This window comes from Meleagris gallopavo, chromosome Z, assembly GCF_000146605.3.
Source record: "Meleagris gallopavo isolate NT-WF06-2002-E0010 breed Aviagen turkey brand Nicholas breeding stock chromosome Z, Turkey_5.1, whole genome shotgun sequence".
Taxonomy (NCBI): Eukaryota; Metazoa; Chordata; class Aves; order Galliformes; family Phasianidae; genus Meleagris; species Meleagris gallopavo.
In genome coordinates this window covers 36,487,101-36,499,973 of record NC_015041.2, presented here as the reverse complement: position 1 = coordinate 36,499,973, position 12,873 = coordinate 36,487,101, and the positions used below count along the sequence as shown (strand labels likewise).

Below are 12,873 nucleotides of genomic sequence, written 5' to 3'. Positions count from 1 at the left end.
GAGTGACTCATTTTTAAGGTCCACACTGATAAGCCACAGTCATTGTAGCAATCCGCTATTGTGTTAGTCTTCAGAACAACGTAAGCTTGTTTCATTAATTGAGAGTAATGAGTATAGTTTGTATTAATTAAAATTTATTGCTTTTCCCCCTTTTCCCTCTCCTTGTTTTTTTGGCCATATATCTCCGTTGCCCATGTACTGGATCGCTTGCCCCTGCGTTGCCCACCATGACGTTGGCCCATCCGCCCCTGAACGCCCATGTGAAAACCCTGGTTGGCTATGCCCAAAAATGTGCTCGTTGCCAAACGGGTACCATACTTGACAACTTCTGATTGAATACCCATGCCCAATGCCAACATCCACGAACGCCAATGACCAATGCAGTACAATGCCAGTGTTTCAGTCCCAGACAGCAGTGGCCCCGAGCGGTATGTCCCAACAGTTTATGCCTCACTGCCTGATTAGAAAGAGAGAAATGTATTTTATTACCTGCCTTTATATAATTAAATAGTATCCCCTTATAGACGGTGTATTGTTTTTTTTCAAGTTTTCTGTCTTATTTTCCCCATTAAGTCTTTTTGTCACTGAACTTTTACGTGAGTTGCCCACCCAAACAATCCACTAATTTTATTTCAATGGAAGGAGCACAGCTTCAAGTGTTGCATATTCGCTGCATTGTAAATCAAATTGTTTCAAAGTAGTCTCTCGCTCTGTCTTTGTGGCCCACCTTGCTCCCTCAACATTGCCTGTTCATAATTATTTCTGATGAAATGCTAACTCTGGTTCACTTTCCTTCACTTCTCATTTGTATTGTCCTTTTTTGTCTTGCATTTGTATTTGTTTTCTTGCAGAGCCCATTAGTAATCTGATTTCTAACTGGTATCATAATCTTACTCCAGATAGATGTTCACCACTTGCATATCCCCACTTATACTACGAGAAGGTGTGCCAGTTTTACCAATGTAACAGCGAGGGTATCCTAAATTAGTGGTGGCGGGGAACATGAATATTCACTTCTGCTTTCAGTTCTGCGTCAATTTCTTGCCCACTTAATCTGAGCCCTTCCAAAAGCCCATTCTCTCTTTCTATCTCTCTCTGTCTCTCTGCAAGACCTACCTAATCTTAAATTTATCATGCATATGTATTGGCTATAAACAAAAATGCATGTGTTCTGAATTCAGAAAACAGGTTTACTTTATTTGGGGTATATTGACTAAGTTCTGCAGTGCAGTAAATCTTGTTAGAATCTTAAGTATCATTATGGATAAAAAATTTACTTCTGCTTGTTCTTTTCACCTTCTCCATATTGTCTGGCACTGTGGGTTCTGACAGCATCTTGAGTATAAGTGCAGATATAGAGACAATTGGAGAAATCTTGAAGAAGATTATCCCTACTTTAGAAGAGGTAAGTTTCTTAACATTTTTGTTCTTATACCCACAAGGATTGCTTTTAGAGTGAGATAATTCTAGATATGCTGCTTTTTAATACATTAAATTAAAAGACTTTTGTTTTCTAAAAAAGGAGCACAACCCTCAAGCTATGTGTTAGTTTTTTGTTTTTTTTTTTTGATAGGTGACAGAAAGAGCAGTCTCTAAATACTAAATGAGTATTTGGAGTAGCTTTCCCCTTCCTCCTGTTTCCAGAACACTTGTCTCCTAACTTTCTTTAGTTTCCAGTTTGAAGTACTTGTATTCTCATTTGTACCTTGCCTTGCTTTTGTAACCTTGTTGCACTGTTTGCTGTCTTCTGAAATTGTTAGAGAAAGTTTTGCAGTGTCACAAAAGAAGTAAGGAAGATGATCTTTGCATCAGTTCATGTTGAGGCAAGATACTATCATATCAAAGGCAATAAAGGATTACAATTCTGCAATTGATTAAATCATGCTATCATCTTTGGAGGAAAAAAAATTGTCTCTTATTTCCTTCTTTAACGTATATTTCTGACAGTATCAACACTACAAAGGCAGCGACTTTGACTGCGAGTTAAGACTTCTTATCCACCAGAGTTTGGCAGGAGGAATTATTGGTGTCAAGGGTGCTAAAATCAAAGAACTCAGAGAGGTACTGCTTCCTTTTCTTCCAAGATTTGGTTTTGTTCTGTGTGTTTTGTGTTCATAAAGTGCAAATGTAGGTATCCTCTGGTGGATAGTTCCTTGTTACCACAATGTGTGTGACTTCTGTATCCTGAGATGAATTTTTATTGGAAACATTCAGAAGTAAAGAGATGATTAATAATAGAGCCTCGTACTTCTCTTCAAGCTTTTAAGCAATGTTACTGGTAGGATAGTGTTTATAAAGGACCCTTCTAAATTTAAAAAGTTCATCACTCCTGGAAGGATCCTACTGCATAGGCTTAGATTCCTTGGGGTGAGTGGCTGGACATGCAGAATGATTTAAGATGAATCCATGTCTACACACTCTCATTATGATAATGCAGTAGATGTTTGAATATCTATCTAAAACTTGAAGACTGTTGTTTTCCTTCAGTGAAGGAATGAAGGTTTTGTTCAAAACAGCTAATGGTTTCTGTGAACTTAAAAGACCTTTGTTCTCTGTCCTTTCTTGGTTTGTGTGAGAGGCAATTTCAGATCAGTTCATGTATAAGCTGACAACTCTCTGTGTATGCTGACAAAGACAAGGTGGTTAGGCATGTAATCCTAGCAGCATCGGTGTCTTGTATCCAAAGCATGTTTTCCTGAAAGTTAATAAAACCTGTAATCTTGCAGTGGATGTGTGATCCTTATGTTAGTATGTAGTTTAACAGTGGTATACACTAGCCATAAAAAACAAAGGGGAAATAATGAAATATATAATTACAGAGCTTTAAAACATACATTGCTAAAATTTAAATTTATTGTGAGAACTCAAAAGTAGAAAGTACTTAAAATAACTAGAAATTCAGTTGCCTTTTGAATTGTTTATTTAAAAGCACTTTAGTGGACATTCTAACCATTTTATTGTCAAGGAGTTTATAAAATTTATATTATTTCTGAGTCTTGTATTTTCTTTTCAATAGAACACTCAAACCACCATTAAGCTCTTCCAAGAGTGCTGCCCTCATTCAACTGACAGAGTGGTGCTTATTGGTGGAAAACCTGATAGAGTTGTTGAATGTATCAAGATCATTTTGGATCTTATCTCTGAGGTAATGTTTATTACATTTGATTTTATTCTTCTTTTGGCATTCCTGAAAACAGTAGGAATCACTTGGTTGGAACATTAGATCTTTCAGTTTCAGTTGAATTCTGTACCTCCTACTTTTGCAGTAGCTAAGTGCTGAAATGTGAAGTTTTGAAGTAGTTGCTGTTTTCCAGAATTGGGATGCACTTAAGCAGTTTCTATACTAGTGGGACATTATTCATGCTTCACTTAACATTAATGCAAAAATTGAAAATCAGTGCAACTGATAAGTAATAGCAGTTCCTCTATCATCAAATTTAGAGGAAACTCATCACTTCTTCCTTTCTTACAAGCATTGTGAAATCAAAAATAAGATCTAAATGCATAAATTCACTTCTATACATGTAATATATTTAAATATGCTCATTATAATGGTGCTAACTTCTTGTTTCTTTATTTTAGTCTCCAATAAAAGGACGGGCTCAGCCTTATGATCCCAACTTTTATGATGAAACATATGACTACGGTGGCTTCACTATGTTTGATGATAGAAGGGGACGCCCAGTGGGTTTTCCTATGCGTGGGAGAGGAGGTTTTGATCGAATGCCTCCTGGCCGTGGTGGTCGACCTATGCCTCCATCAAGAAGAGATTATGACGATATGAGCCCTCGTAGAGGACCTCCACCACCTCCACCAGGTCGTGGTGGCAGAGGCGGCAGCAGAGCTCGTAATCTTCCCCTTCCTCCTCCTCCACCTCCTCGTGGCGGGTGAGTTGTTGCATAAATGCACTTTATAAAAGTCAAGTTGTATTGAATTGTGTTCAGGTTCCCAGTGTTCATAGCGAAGATTGTGTATATAGTCCTCTGAGGCACTTTGAAATGTATTGGAATTTATTTTTTGTACTGTAGCATGCAGGCTGCTAGAACAGTGACCATTGTAGGGTTCTTTAGGTCATTCACTATCTTGCTAAAGTAGTTACATTTTATGAATGTGAAAATTTGAACGAGAATGTAGGAAACCAGTTTATGATGTGATTTATGTGATGTTTTTTCATTTCAGAGATCTGATGTCTTACGACAGAAGAGGCAGACCAGGAGACCGTTACGATGGAATGGTAGGAGTTTAAAATTCACATTCTTACATTTTTATAAGCAGAGTTCAGCACATGACTGTCTGAAGGTACTGTTGCTGAACACAAGCACTTGCATAGTCTTTTCTCTATAAAAGCAGTCCCTCCTCCAAAGGAGTGTTTATAAGATAAGGACTATGTAGGACAGTAACCTTAAGCTCCCTTGTTGCTTCCTTCTGCCATCGGTGTCACAGCAAGTTCTACTGTGCTTTATCATGCACTGACTTTTAGATTTTCGTTTTAGAGAAAATCACAGAAGCAGGAGATGCTAAGCTTTTCAAGTAAAGAATGCATGTCAAAACAATTACCTTATTTTATTCATGGAAGGCGTAACACCCATGTTAAAAAGGCAACTAAAAATCAATAGTATTTTATATTTTGTTTACTGAACTTTATTATAGTAAGTTAAGTACGTTTGACCATATTAGTGCTAATATCTGCTTGGGAGGGAGGGGGAAGGAGGGGTGGAATTATAGTTTATGGAAACTTTTAAAACTACCATGACATGCAATTTCACCAGCAATCATCTGTAGTTGAAATAGATTCCTCTACTTGTAATAGGAAGAAAAATCATAGCTGTCTGTGGTAACGTTTTTTTTTTTTAGCTTTGTTAGGTACCTTTCTTAAAATGACAAATGACAGAGATGAGATTTTTTTTTTCAGATTTTTAAAAAATATTCTTCAAATTAATGAATGAAGAAGAAATAAAGAGGAAATATCAATAAGTGGCTTTTACACTCTCTTCCTCCTGGGAGTAAGAGTTACTGGATGAACATATTACAGGGATGCTAGGTACTCACTGGAAGTGTTGAAATTAAAGTGTTGCACGTAACAGACACTGAGAAGTGTTGCCTGCACTACTTAATGTCCTAATAAACCGGAAGAATCAAGAAATAACCAAAATAATTATTTACATGTATTCATAGGTTGTCAAAGCTGAGTTTTTGTGTTTTCATATTTACAGTTCGTGAAGCTGATCACAAATACATATAAACATGGCAGCTTGCCCTTTCTTGGGTATTTGGTTCAGCAGTCTTGCTTAGCTTTATTTCCAAGTGGTAATGTGTTCTAGCTTTGTTCCCTAGTTCAGTTCCCTGTTCAGCTAGAATAGAAAAACTGTATGGACTCCTGTTTGGTCTGTTAATCTGAAAGTTGGCCTTTACCTTCTTGACTTGAATGTCCATAAGAAAGTGGAATCACATCCGTTCATTTTCATAGACCAAAAACACTGCTTTCGTGTATTGTATAGATAAAACAAATAGGCAACAGTAGATGCTCTTCTCAGGCAGACATCTCCAAAATCTTAGCAATGTGAAATGTTGTACTTTGCCAGTTCCATTTTCTAGTAAAGGAATAAATTTGCAGTAGTTAAAAGACCACTGAGGCTGAATGTTGAACCATTGATTTTTGGGATGCTGAGAGAAGACATTAACAGCCTTATAGATTTTGAGATGAAAATAATTTTCATTTTAAAATAATGTTAGTTTTCCTTGCCTGGCTTACAGTTTAATTGTGTGCTGCTTTTGCAAGGGTTCATTTGACATACTACCTGTGTTCTGAAGGTTTTTTCTGAAGGACAGGTTTGTATTGTTTATCCTAAATAACTATACATTGCAGGCTGTAACTACTCCAGAACCATGAGAACTATTCAGACAATTGGAAAAAAAAAATTGAGTATGTTCTTTCTTTTTTAACACTGCTATTCCCGTGGCTCTTTCAAATACATAAATACACACAAACCTATCAGCAATGGTTGTGGATGAACCCCAGTAGGCAAGGAAGTAGCACACAGCCACTTGTTCATTCCCATTCTGCTGTGGATAGGTGGAGAATTGGGAGGGTGAAAATGTGAACTTGTGGATAAAGATTAAAGATAGTTCAATAGATAAGGCAAAACCTGCACACACGAAAAAAAAAAAAACAACTAAGGAATTCATTTAGTGCTTCCCAATGACTGGCAGATATTCAGCCATTTCCAGGAAAGCAGAATTCCATCAAAACTAATGGTTTCTTGGGAAGATAAACCAGTAGGAGGACTTTGGGAAATGCTCCTTTCACTTCCGTCCACTCCCAGCTTTTGTTTCTGAGCTCAGTATTGTATAGTGTGGAATATCCTTCCATTTGGTCGGTTTGGTTTTGCTGCATTTCAACTACTTGTGCACCTCCAGCCTGCTCACTGGAGGAGCAATGTGAAAATCAGAAAAGACCTTGTTTCTGTAAGCACAGCTCATTAGTCACTAAAAAATATAGTTATCAGGTTGTTCTTACCAAAAACCTAAAGCATAAACCTAAGGCCATAGTATCATACAAGCTACTGTATGATACTGTTAGCTCCATCTCAGCTCAAGCTGGTAGAAAAATGGATAAGCATGAAGAGCCACTTTATTTGCTCTGTTTCCGCTCTCCCCCTTTTAGCTTAACTAATAATTTTTATAGTGGCAAACATTATAAATTGAGGTTTATAGAGAATTAAAATGAAATACATCTCTTAAATGGGCTGCGTCTTCAGAAACTTTCATGGAGTGTATCTCCATTGTTGAGGTACTTTGCTCCTTCAGATGATTCCTAGTTATTTTTTTTTTTTAACTTAGGTATGTGTATATACTTACTGTGTAAACACTGCAGTAAAAGTTCATACGCTTCTGAATGCAAATACTATTAATGTTTAAGACATTTGATACAAACCAGTAAAAATCAGTAAAGGAAGAATATTTTACATCTCTTTTATTTACCTCAGTAGTGGAAAAAATGAAAAATTCTAGAATGGATAAAAGTTAAAAAAACAGGTTTTGACATTCACAAGGACTGCATGCATCTTCTGTAATAAGCAATAAGAGTTAATACATTATTATTTATATGGCACTTATACTGCCTTGCCCAGCCAATGTTTCATCTGATTTCCATTCTAGTACCAGTAGTTGCTAGCACCAGTAAGTCTATAGACTAGAGGATTTGATTATGTATCTTAAGACATGCAGCTAGGGTTTTAGAAGCTGTTTTAAATTGTGAGGTGAACTTTCTATCTGTATGCTGCTTATGTTCTGTGTTACGCGTCATTTTTAACTCTGCAAAGGTCTATGCCTTAATAGTAGTTTGGAAACTATATTTTTATAATCTCCTGTTAATCTTTTTCAGTCCTTTCTATATAATTCTGAAAGTTCTATATATTGTGTGTTGTAAAAACAAATTAAATTTCTGTAATGTATGTAGATAGGAAGCAGTATATTGCTAAAATATTGGTTATATTAGGTAAATAGAAATTAATTAGTAGAATATGAGAAGCAGTGTCCTTGACCTGCTCTTGGCATCAAGGTGATCTCTGATAGTTTAGCATTAATAAACATTTTTTAAAAACATACAGGATAAATGTTATTTTTATATCAGAATAACACTTTTTCATGTATAAATTTAGTACTTTAAGAAGAGGTTTAAAAAAGAAAAAAAACAAAAAATAAGTCTGTTCATGCTTTGCTGCTAGTTGTCTGTCTATTTATGTTAGAGGAAAATACGTTACACTGCAGTAGAAGTGAGAGAGAAAGTTGAAAGTAAAAGGTAACAAGTCTTGTAATTTGTCTAAGCCTCGTACTTTTTTTTGTCTGTATTGTACTACAGGTAGTTCAGGAAAGTGTTCCTTGGTATCAGCTTATATTGGGTTTGGTTGCATCTAACCTTTAAGTCTCTGAGATGTAGACTTAGACATGTTCTTCCTCTTTTCCTCTTATGTTTTGCCTGGAAGATGATGCAGTGTCATGTAGATGCCTGTGATGACATGCAGCCCCCAGAGCTGGTGAGTGTCCCTGGTCTTTTTTTCCAAGAATTTTCATTGAATTTGCTAAGTGATAACAAGTTTTTTTTGAGCTTGAATATGGTCAGTGGCAGTTTTCATCTGTTGAAAATAGTAAATCTTCTGACTCAGAATTTTCTGGCAACTTGTCCTAACAGTGTGTCATATACATGTTCTGTTAATAGAAATATGAAAGTATGTAGCATTACAGTCAGAAGACAGGAATTTTTTCTGTTCCATTGTATCTTTTATAACCTGCTTTAGTGTTTTAAACAGTAATATTTAATCCATAACTGATGCATTATAATTGCAAATATTTAGGATATGTATTTTGTATTGATTCTGTTTTTTGCTTTCTCCTTTATCAAATAGGAAATATTAAAAGTTGCCTCTTATTGTTTGTGTACTTGAGAATACTCAGTTTGAACAACAGGTTTTAGGAAGGAAAGTTCTGACAGGATTCATCAAGTATTTGTACTGTCCAGAAATTGTCAAAAGTGATGGTAGACGTTACACATCAGTTCTTAGCTCACGCAGACACTGCAGTTGTACTACTTAACTGCTGTCAAATTTATTTGCTGTCCCACAGTCTTGGAAGGAGTAGCAGAAATGAAGATTTTTCTTTATAGCAGTTTGGCCTAAGAAAGGGCTTGTGTATTAAACAGCAGCAGAGATGTGTTTGTAAATCTGCAGCATGCTATCTGATTGCTCTCTGAATTAAGTCTGAAACGGTGCCCTTTCTTTTCTTATTTATTACATGTATTTCTTATTACAAGCTCTGATACGCTTATTATAATCTGTGCTGCTAAACAGTATGATTACACTATATAGATGACTCTAAAACAGTTACAGAGGTGAAGGAAGTAGGACTGTTTGAACTGGAAAAGAGAAGGCTTGGGAGGGATCTCATCAACGTATGTAAATACTTAAAGCTAAGAGGATGAAGCTAGGCACTTTGCAAAGGTACCTGGATCAATTACAAGAGACAGTGGACAAAAACTGGAACACAAGAAGTTCCCTCTGAACACCAGGCAGCACTTCTTTACTGTGCTGGTGACAAGGCATTGGGACAAGTCGCCCAGAGAAAATGTGGAGTCTCCTTGGAGATCAGAAGCCGCTTGGATGTGTTCCTGGGCCCCCTACTCTGGATGTTCCTGCTGGGCAAGGGTTGGAGCTGGTGGACCCAGAGGTCCCTGCCAACCACAACCATTTTGTGATAAGCTGAAGAATTTGGTACAAATAGCTTTAATTTTGGTGTTCCAAGAAAGTAGAAGATAGTTTTTTTGAGAGAAGTGGTTGCATTACAACATTCTCAGTCTGGTAGTTGTGATGGGTTGACCTTAGCTGGCTGCTAGGCTTTGTCTCAGCTGTGCTCTCACTTTTCCTCCTCAACAAGACAAAGGCAGAAACTAAGATTAAAAAGCTCATGAGATAAAGACAAGGAGACAAATTATCAAGTATTGTCACCCAGTTTGGGGAAAATTCATGTTGCTTATTGCCTTGAAACTGCAAGAATGGTGAGATAAGAAAACTAAACTAAAAATACCTTCCCTCTGAAATCATCTTTCCAGACTTAATTTCAGTCCTTCATTCTTGTCTCTTTCACCTCCTTCTCGGCCTAAGCAGTGCAGGGAGGATGGGCTTTGGTGGGTGGTAGTCACCTCTTTAACAGTTCCTCCCTGCCACTCCTTCCTCCTCTCACTTTTCTTTGCTCCATAATATGGGACCTCGACTGGTTTACTGTTTTTCCTTGACTACAGCAAGGCAGGTCCTTTGCACAGGCAGTTCTTCATGATCTGCTTCAGAATGAGACTTCTCAATGGGGTACCAATCCTTTGGGAACAGACTGCTCCAGTATGTGTCCTCTGCCGGACACACGTTCCTACCAGAAAAACGTGTTTCTGTCTGAATTCCTGACATGGGCAGTAGTTCCTGCCAGGGGGAACTCCTTTGCAGGCTCTCTGCACCCTGCAGTTTCCTTCAGGGCATGTCTGCCTCCTGTGGTATGGTGTCCTCCACAAACTGCAGTTTGGATATTGGCTCTCACATGATCCTCCGTAGACTGTAGTGAAGTAAACGATGATCTCCTTCACAGACTGCGGAGGAATCTGCTCTGGTGGTCTAGAACACTTCCTGCCCATAGTACCATACTGTAGTCCTTCTATCCTTGGTGTCTGCAGTAATCTCTCTTGCATCTTTCCTTTGTTATTCCTCTTTCTCACAGCTGGTACATGGCATTTATTTACTTACCTACTTCCCTTTCTTAAATATGGCATCACAGAAGTGCCACAGAATCTGCTGGTAGGTTCAGCTCTTGCCAGCAGTGGGTTGTAGGTGTTTTGGAGTCAGCTGGAACTGGCTGTATCTGGGCACAGAAGCAGTTCTGGTTTCTTCTCACAGAGGCCATTTCAGCATCTAAATTCCAGAAATTAAATTCTAAAGAAATGCCTTTATAGGAAAAGAATAAAATAAGGTTTTGTGCATTTAGAAGGCACTGAATGAAATGAAACACTTCGATATCAAGTACTAGTCTGAATCCTAAAATATGCCAGGAGTGCTTATTACAGTGGTTTGGATTTGATATATGGTGTTTTAGCAGAACAGAAGTAACTCATGTCATGTTTGAAGAAAGACTTTTAAGAAAGAAAGGACTATAGCATAACTGAGAGGCAAGTTACAGAGGTGTATTTAGAGTTATGTTTTAAGATATAGATGAATGGAGTAGGAGGGCTGACAGTCACTGGTATACTTTTGGTGACCAAAATGAGGCTTTTCTCTCTCCTGAGCTATATTGATAGTATTAATGAAGCTGTTCTCAAATCTCTTGATTTGAAAGTTCATAGTAGGTAAGCATTGAGCTGTCTACCAGCAAATGAATTAGAAAGATTGCTTGATAAACTGCTCTGTCTAGATCGTTAATCTCATTTTCTGTCTCACCTTCTTGAAGTTTTTGACAAGGCAGGACAAGAGGTTAATGAGGTTTGCACCTCTTTTGTTTCTTCTTGCCATTAGAGGTTTACTGGGGAAAGACTGTTATATTTTAGCACTTCTATATTGCTAGTAACGGGGGAGTACGGGGAAGGGGGTATTAAGATTTATGTATAAAATAAGCTCAGAGTTAACAGTGTGTTACTTAAATTGTAAACATGTTAATGAAGCGTGTAAGTAATGAACAGTATCTTTCTCTTTCTGTTACAGTTTGAGGGTGGCTCTGGATATGGTAAGTTTTTATACAGAACCTTGATACTAACTAATTATGAAGTTTCAAAGGGCTTGATACATACATTTAAATCAGACTATTCTTATGCAGGAGGACGTGGTTCATATGGAGATCTTGGAGGACCTATCATCACAACACAAGTAACGATTCCCAAAGATGTAAGTAAAGTGATCTTGCTTTTAATTTGTTTATTTAAGATAAAGTCACAGAGATATTCAGAGCAATTTTAATAGTTAATATCAAATAATAGGAATGGTCCATGCGACTTCTTTTTAAAATGCCAGTTCTCCAATTTTATCCCTTCTGCATTTATGTACTTGGTATTGGGGGGGGGGAATGTTTTGAGACTGTAAAGAAGGAAGCTGCCATTGCAGCTCTTAAAATTAAACTCACATGCAAACACTGCTGGGATTTTTCCAATAGTTGTTATGTCAAGATATATCAGTAAATGAACGCTTTGCTCTTTCCCTTAGCTGGCAGGATCTATTATTGGAAAGGGAGGCCAGAGAATCAAGCAAATACGGCATGAGTCTGGAGCTTCAATCAAAATTGATGAACCACTAGAAGGCTCAGAAGATCGGATTATAACTATTACGGGAACACAGGACCAGATACAAAATGCACAATATTTACTGCAGAACAGGCAAGTTGAAGTTTAATGTTGTTCTCACTGTCAGTTTTAAATTGATTTTTCTTTTTTCCTGGTACATTTTAAGCTTCTTCTTTGTAATAGAGTTCTTCGAAGGCAGGTTTTAAGTAACTGTTTGAACCTAACTTCTCCAGTGATAGTTCTGCCTTGATTCTCCTCTGTTTTCCATTCTAACTAAAATGAAGACACCCTCAAAACTAATTTGCTGGAAGACATCTTAACCAAGCAGTCCTCTCATTTTTGGTGAAAACTGCTGCAAATCAAACAAAAAAACACAAACAAACTACTTGTAATAAATTACATAGAGCCTGTAGAAAATGTAGAAGATTTCAGTGGATGTTGGTCTAGTTCTGTGTGGAAGACTAGTGATTTTGTTGTTTTTAGATAATTAAATTGACAACAAATCACAGTCTGCCATATGGCACAGATCATGCCTCTACAGGACAAGTTGAAATCAGGACAATTTGGTGCTGTTAAGCAGCATTTCACACCTTGCTAGTGTTACTTTGTCATTTCTGCCAAATGCAAATAACAGCTTCAGGTACAATTGGCTAAGTTTTGCTTTATTAACATGTTAGCTATCATTTAATGTTTAACTTCAGTGTTCAGCTTCAGATCACTAATTCTTAAGTGTGCCTAAAATATTCATATATGTGTGTATGTGTGTATATATATATATATATGTATATATATATAATTACTAGCAGTTAATCTTTTGTAACTATTTTTTAATGTATTACAAGTTCTTGAAATGTAATCTGTTTTAAGAATGTCATTGTTAATGTTGATGCAAGATATATGGTCAATCATTCTAATACATGCTTTTTTCTTTTTCTTTTATAGTGTGAAGCAGTATGCAGATGTTGAAGGATTCTAATGCAAGATTATTTTTTCTTTTTTATAGTGTGAAGCAGTATTCTGGAAAGTTTTTCTAAGACTAGTGAAGAACTGAAGGAGTCCTGCAACCTTAT

At 36.9% G+C, this 12,873-nt stretch overlaps 1 protein-coding gene across 4 annotated transcripts in view; it reads left to right on the top strand.

Annotated features, from left to right (window-relative positions):
- Positions 1–12,873, top strand: part of HNRNPK (heterogeneous nuclear ribonucleoprotein K) — a 19,532-nt gene that overhangs the window by 3,532 nt on the left and 3,127 nt on the right. For 2 of the 4 annotated variants that reach the window (XM_019610537.2, XM_019610536.2), the window contains exons 5-15: positions 385–428; positions 1,333–1,405; positions 1,948–2,061; positions 3,017–3,145; positions 3,583–3,887; positions 4,180–4,234; positions 7,986–8,036; positions 11,232–11,253; positions 11,329–11,411; positions 11,727–11,896; positions 12,807–12,873. In XM_019610537.2, coding sequence (XP_019466082.1) covers positions 385–428; positions 1,333–1,405; positions 1,948–2,061; positions 3,017–3,145; positions 3,583–3,887; positions 4,180–4,234; positions 7,986–8,036; positions 11,232–11,253; positions 11,329–11,411; positions 11,727–11,896; positions 12,807–12,837 — 1,077 coding nt within the window. In that variant the 3' untranslated portion in view covers positions 12,838–12,873. Of the gene's footprint in view, positions 1–384; positions 429–1,332; positions 1,406–1,947; positions 2,062–3,016; positions 3,146–3,582; positions 3,888–4,179; positions 4,235–7,985; positions 8,037–11,231; positions 11,254–11,328; positions 11,412–11,726; positions 11,897–12,745 lie in introns of all 4 variants that reach the window. The other 2 variants (XM_010725789.3, XM_019610535.2) reach the window with 1 other exon arrangement.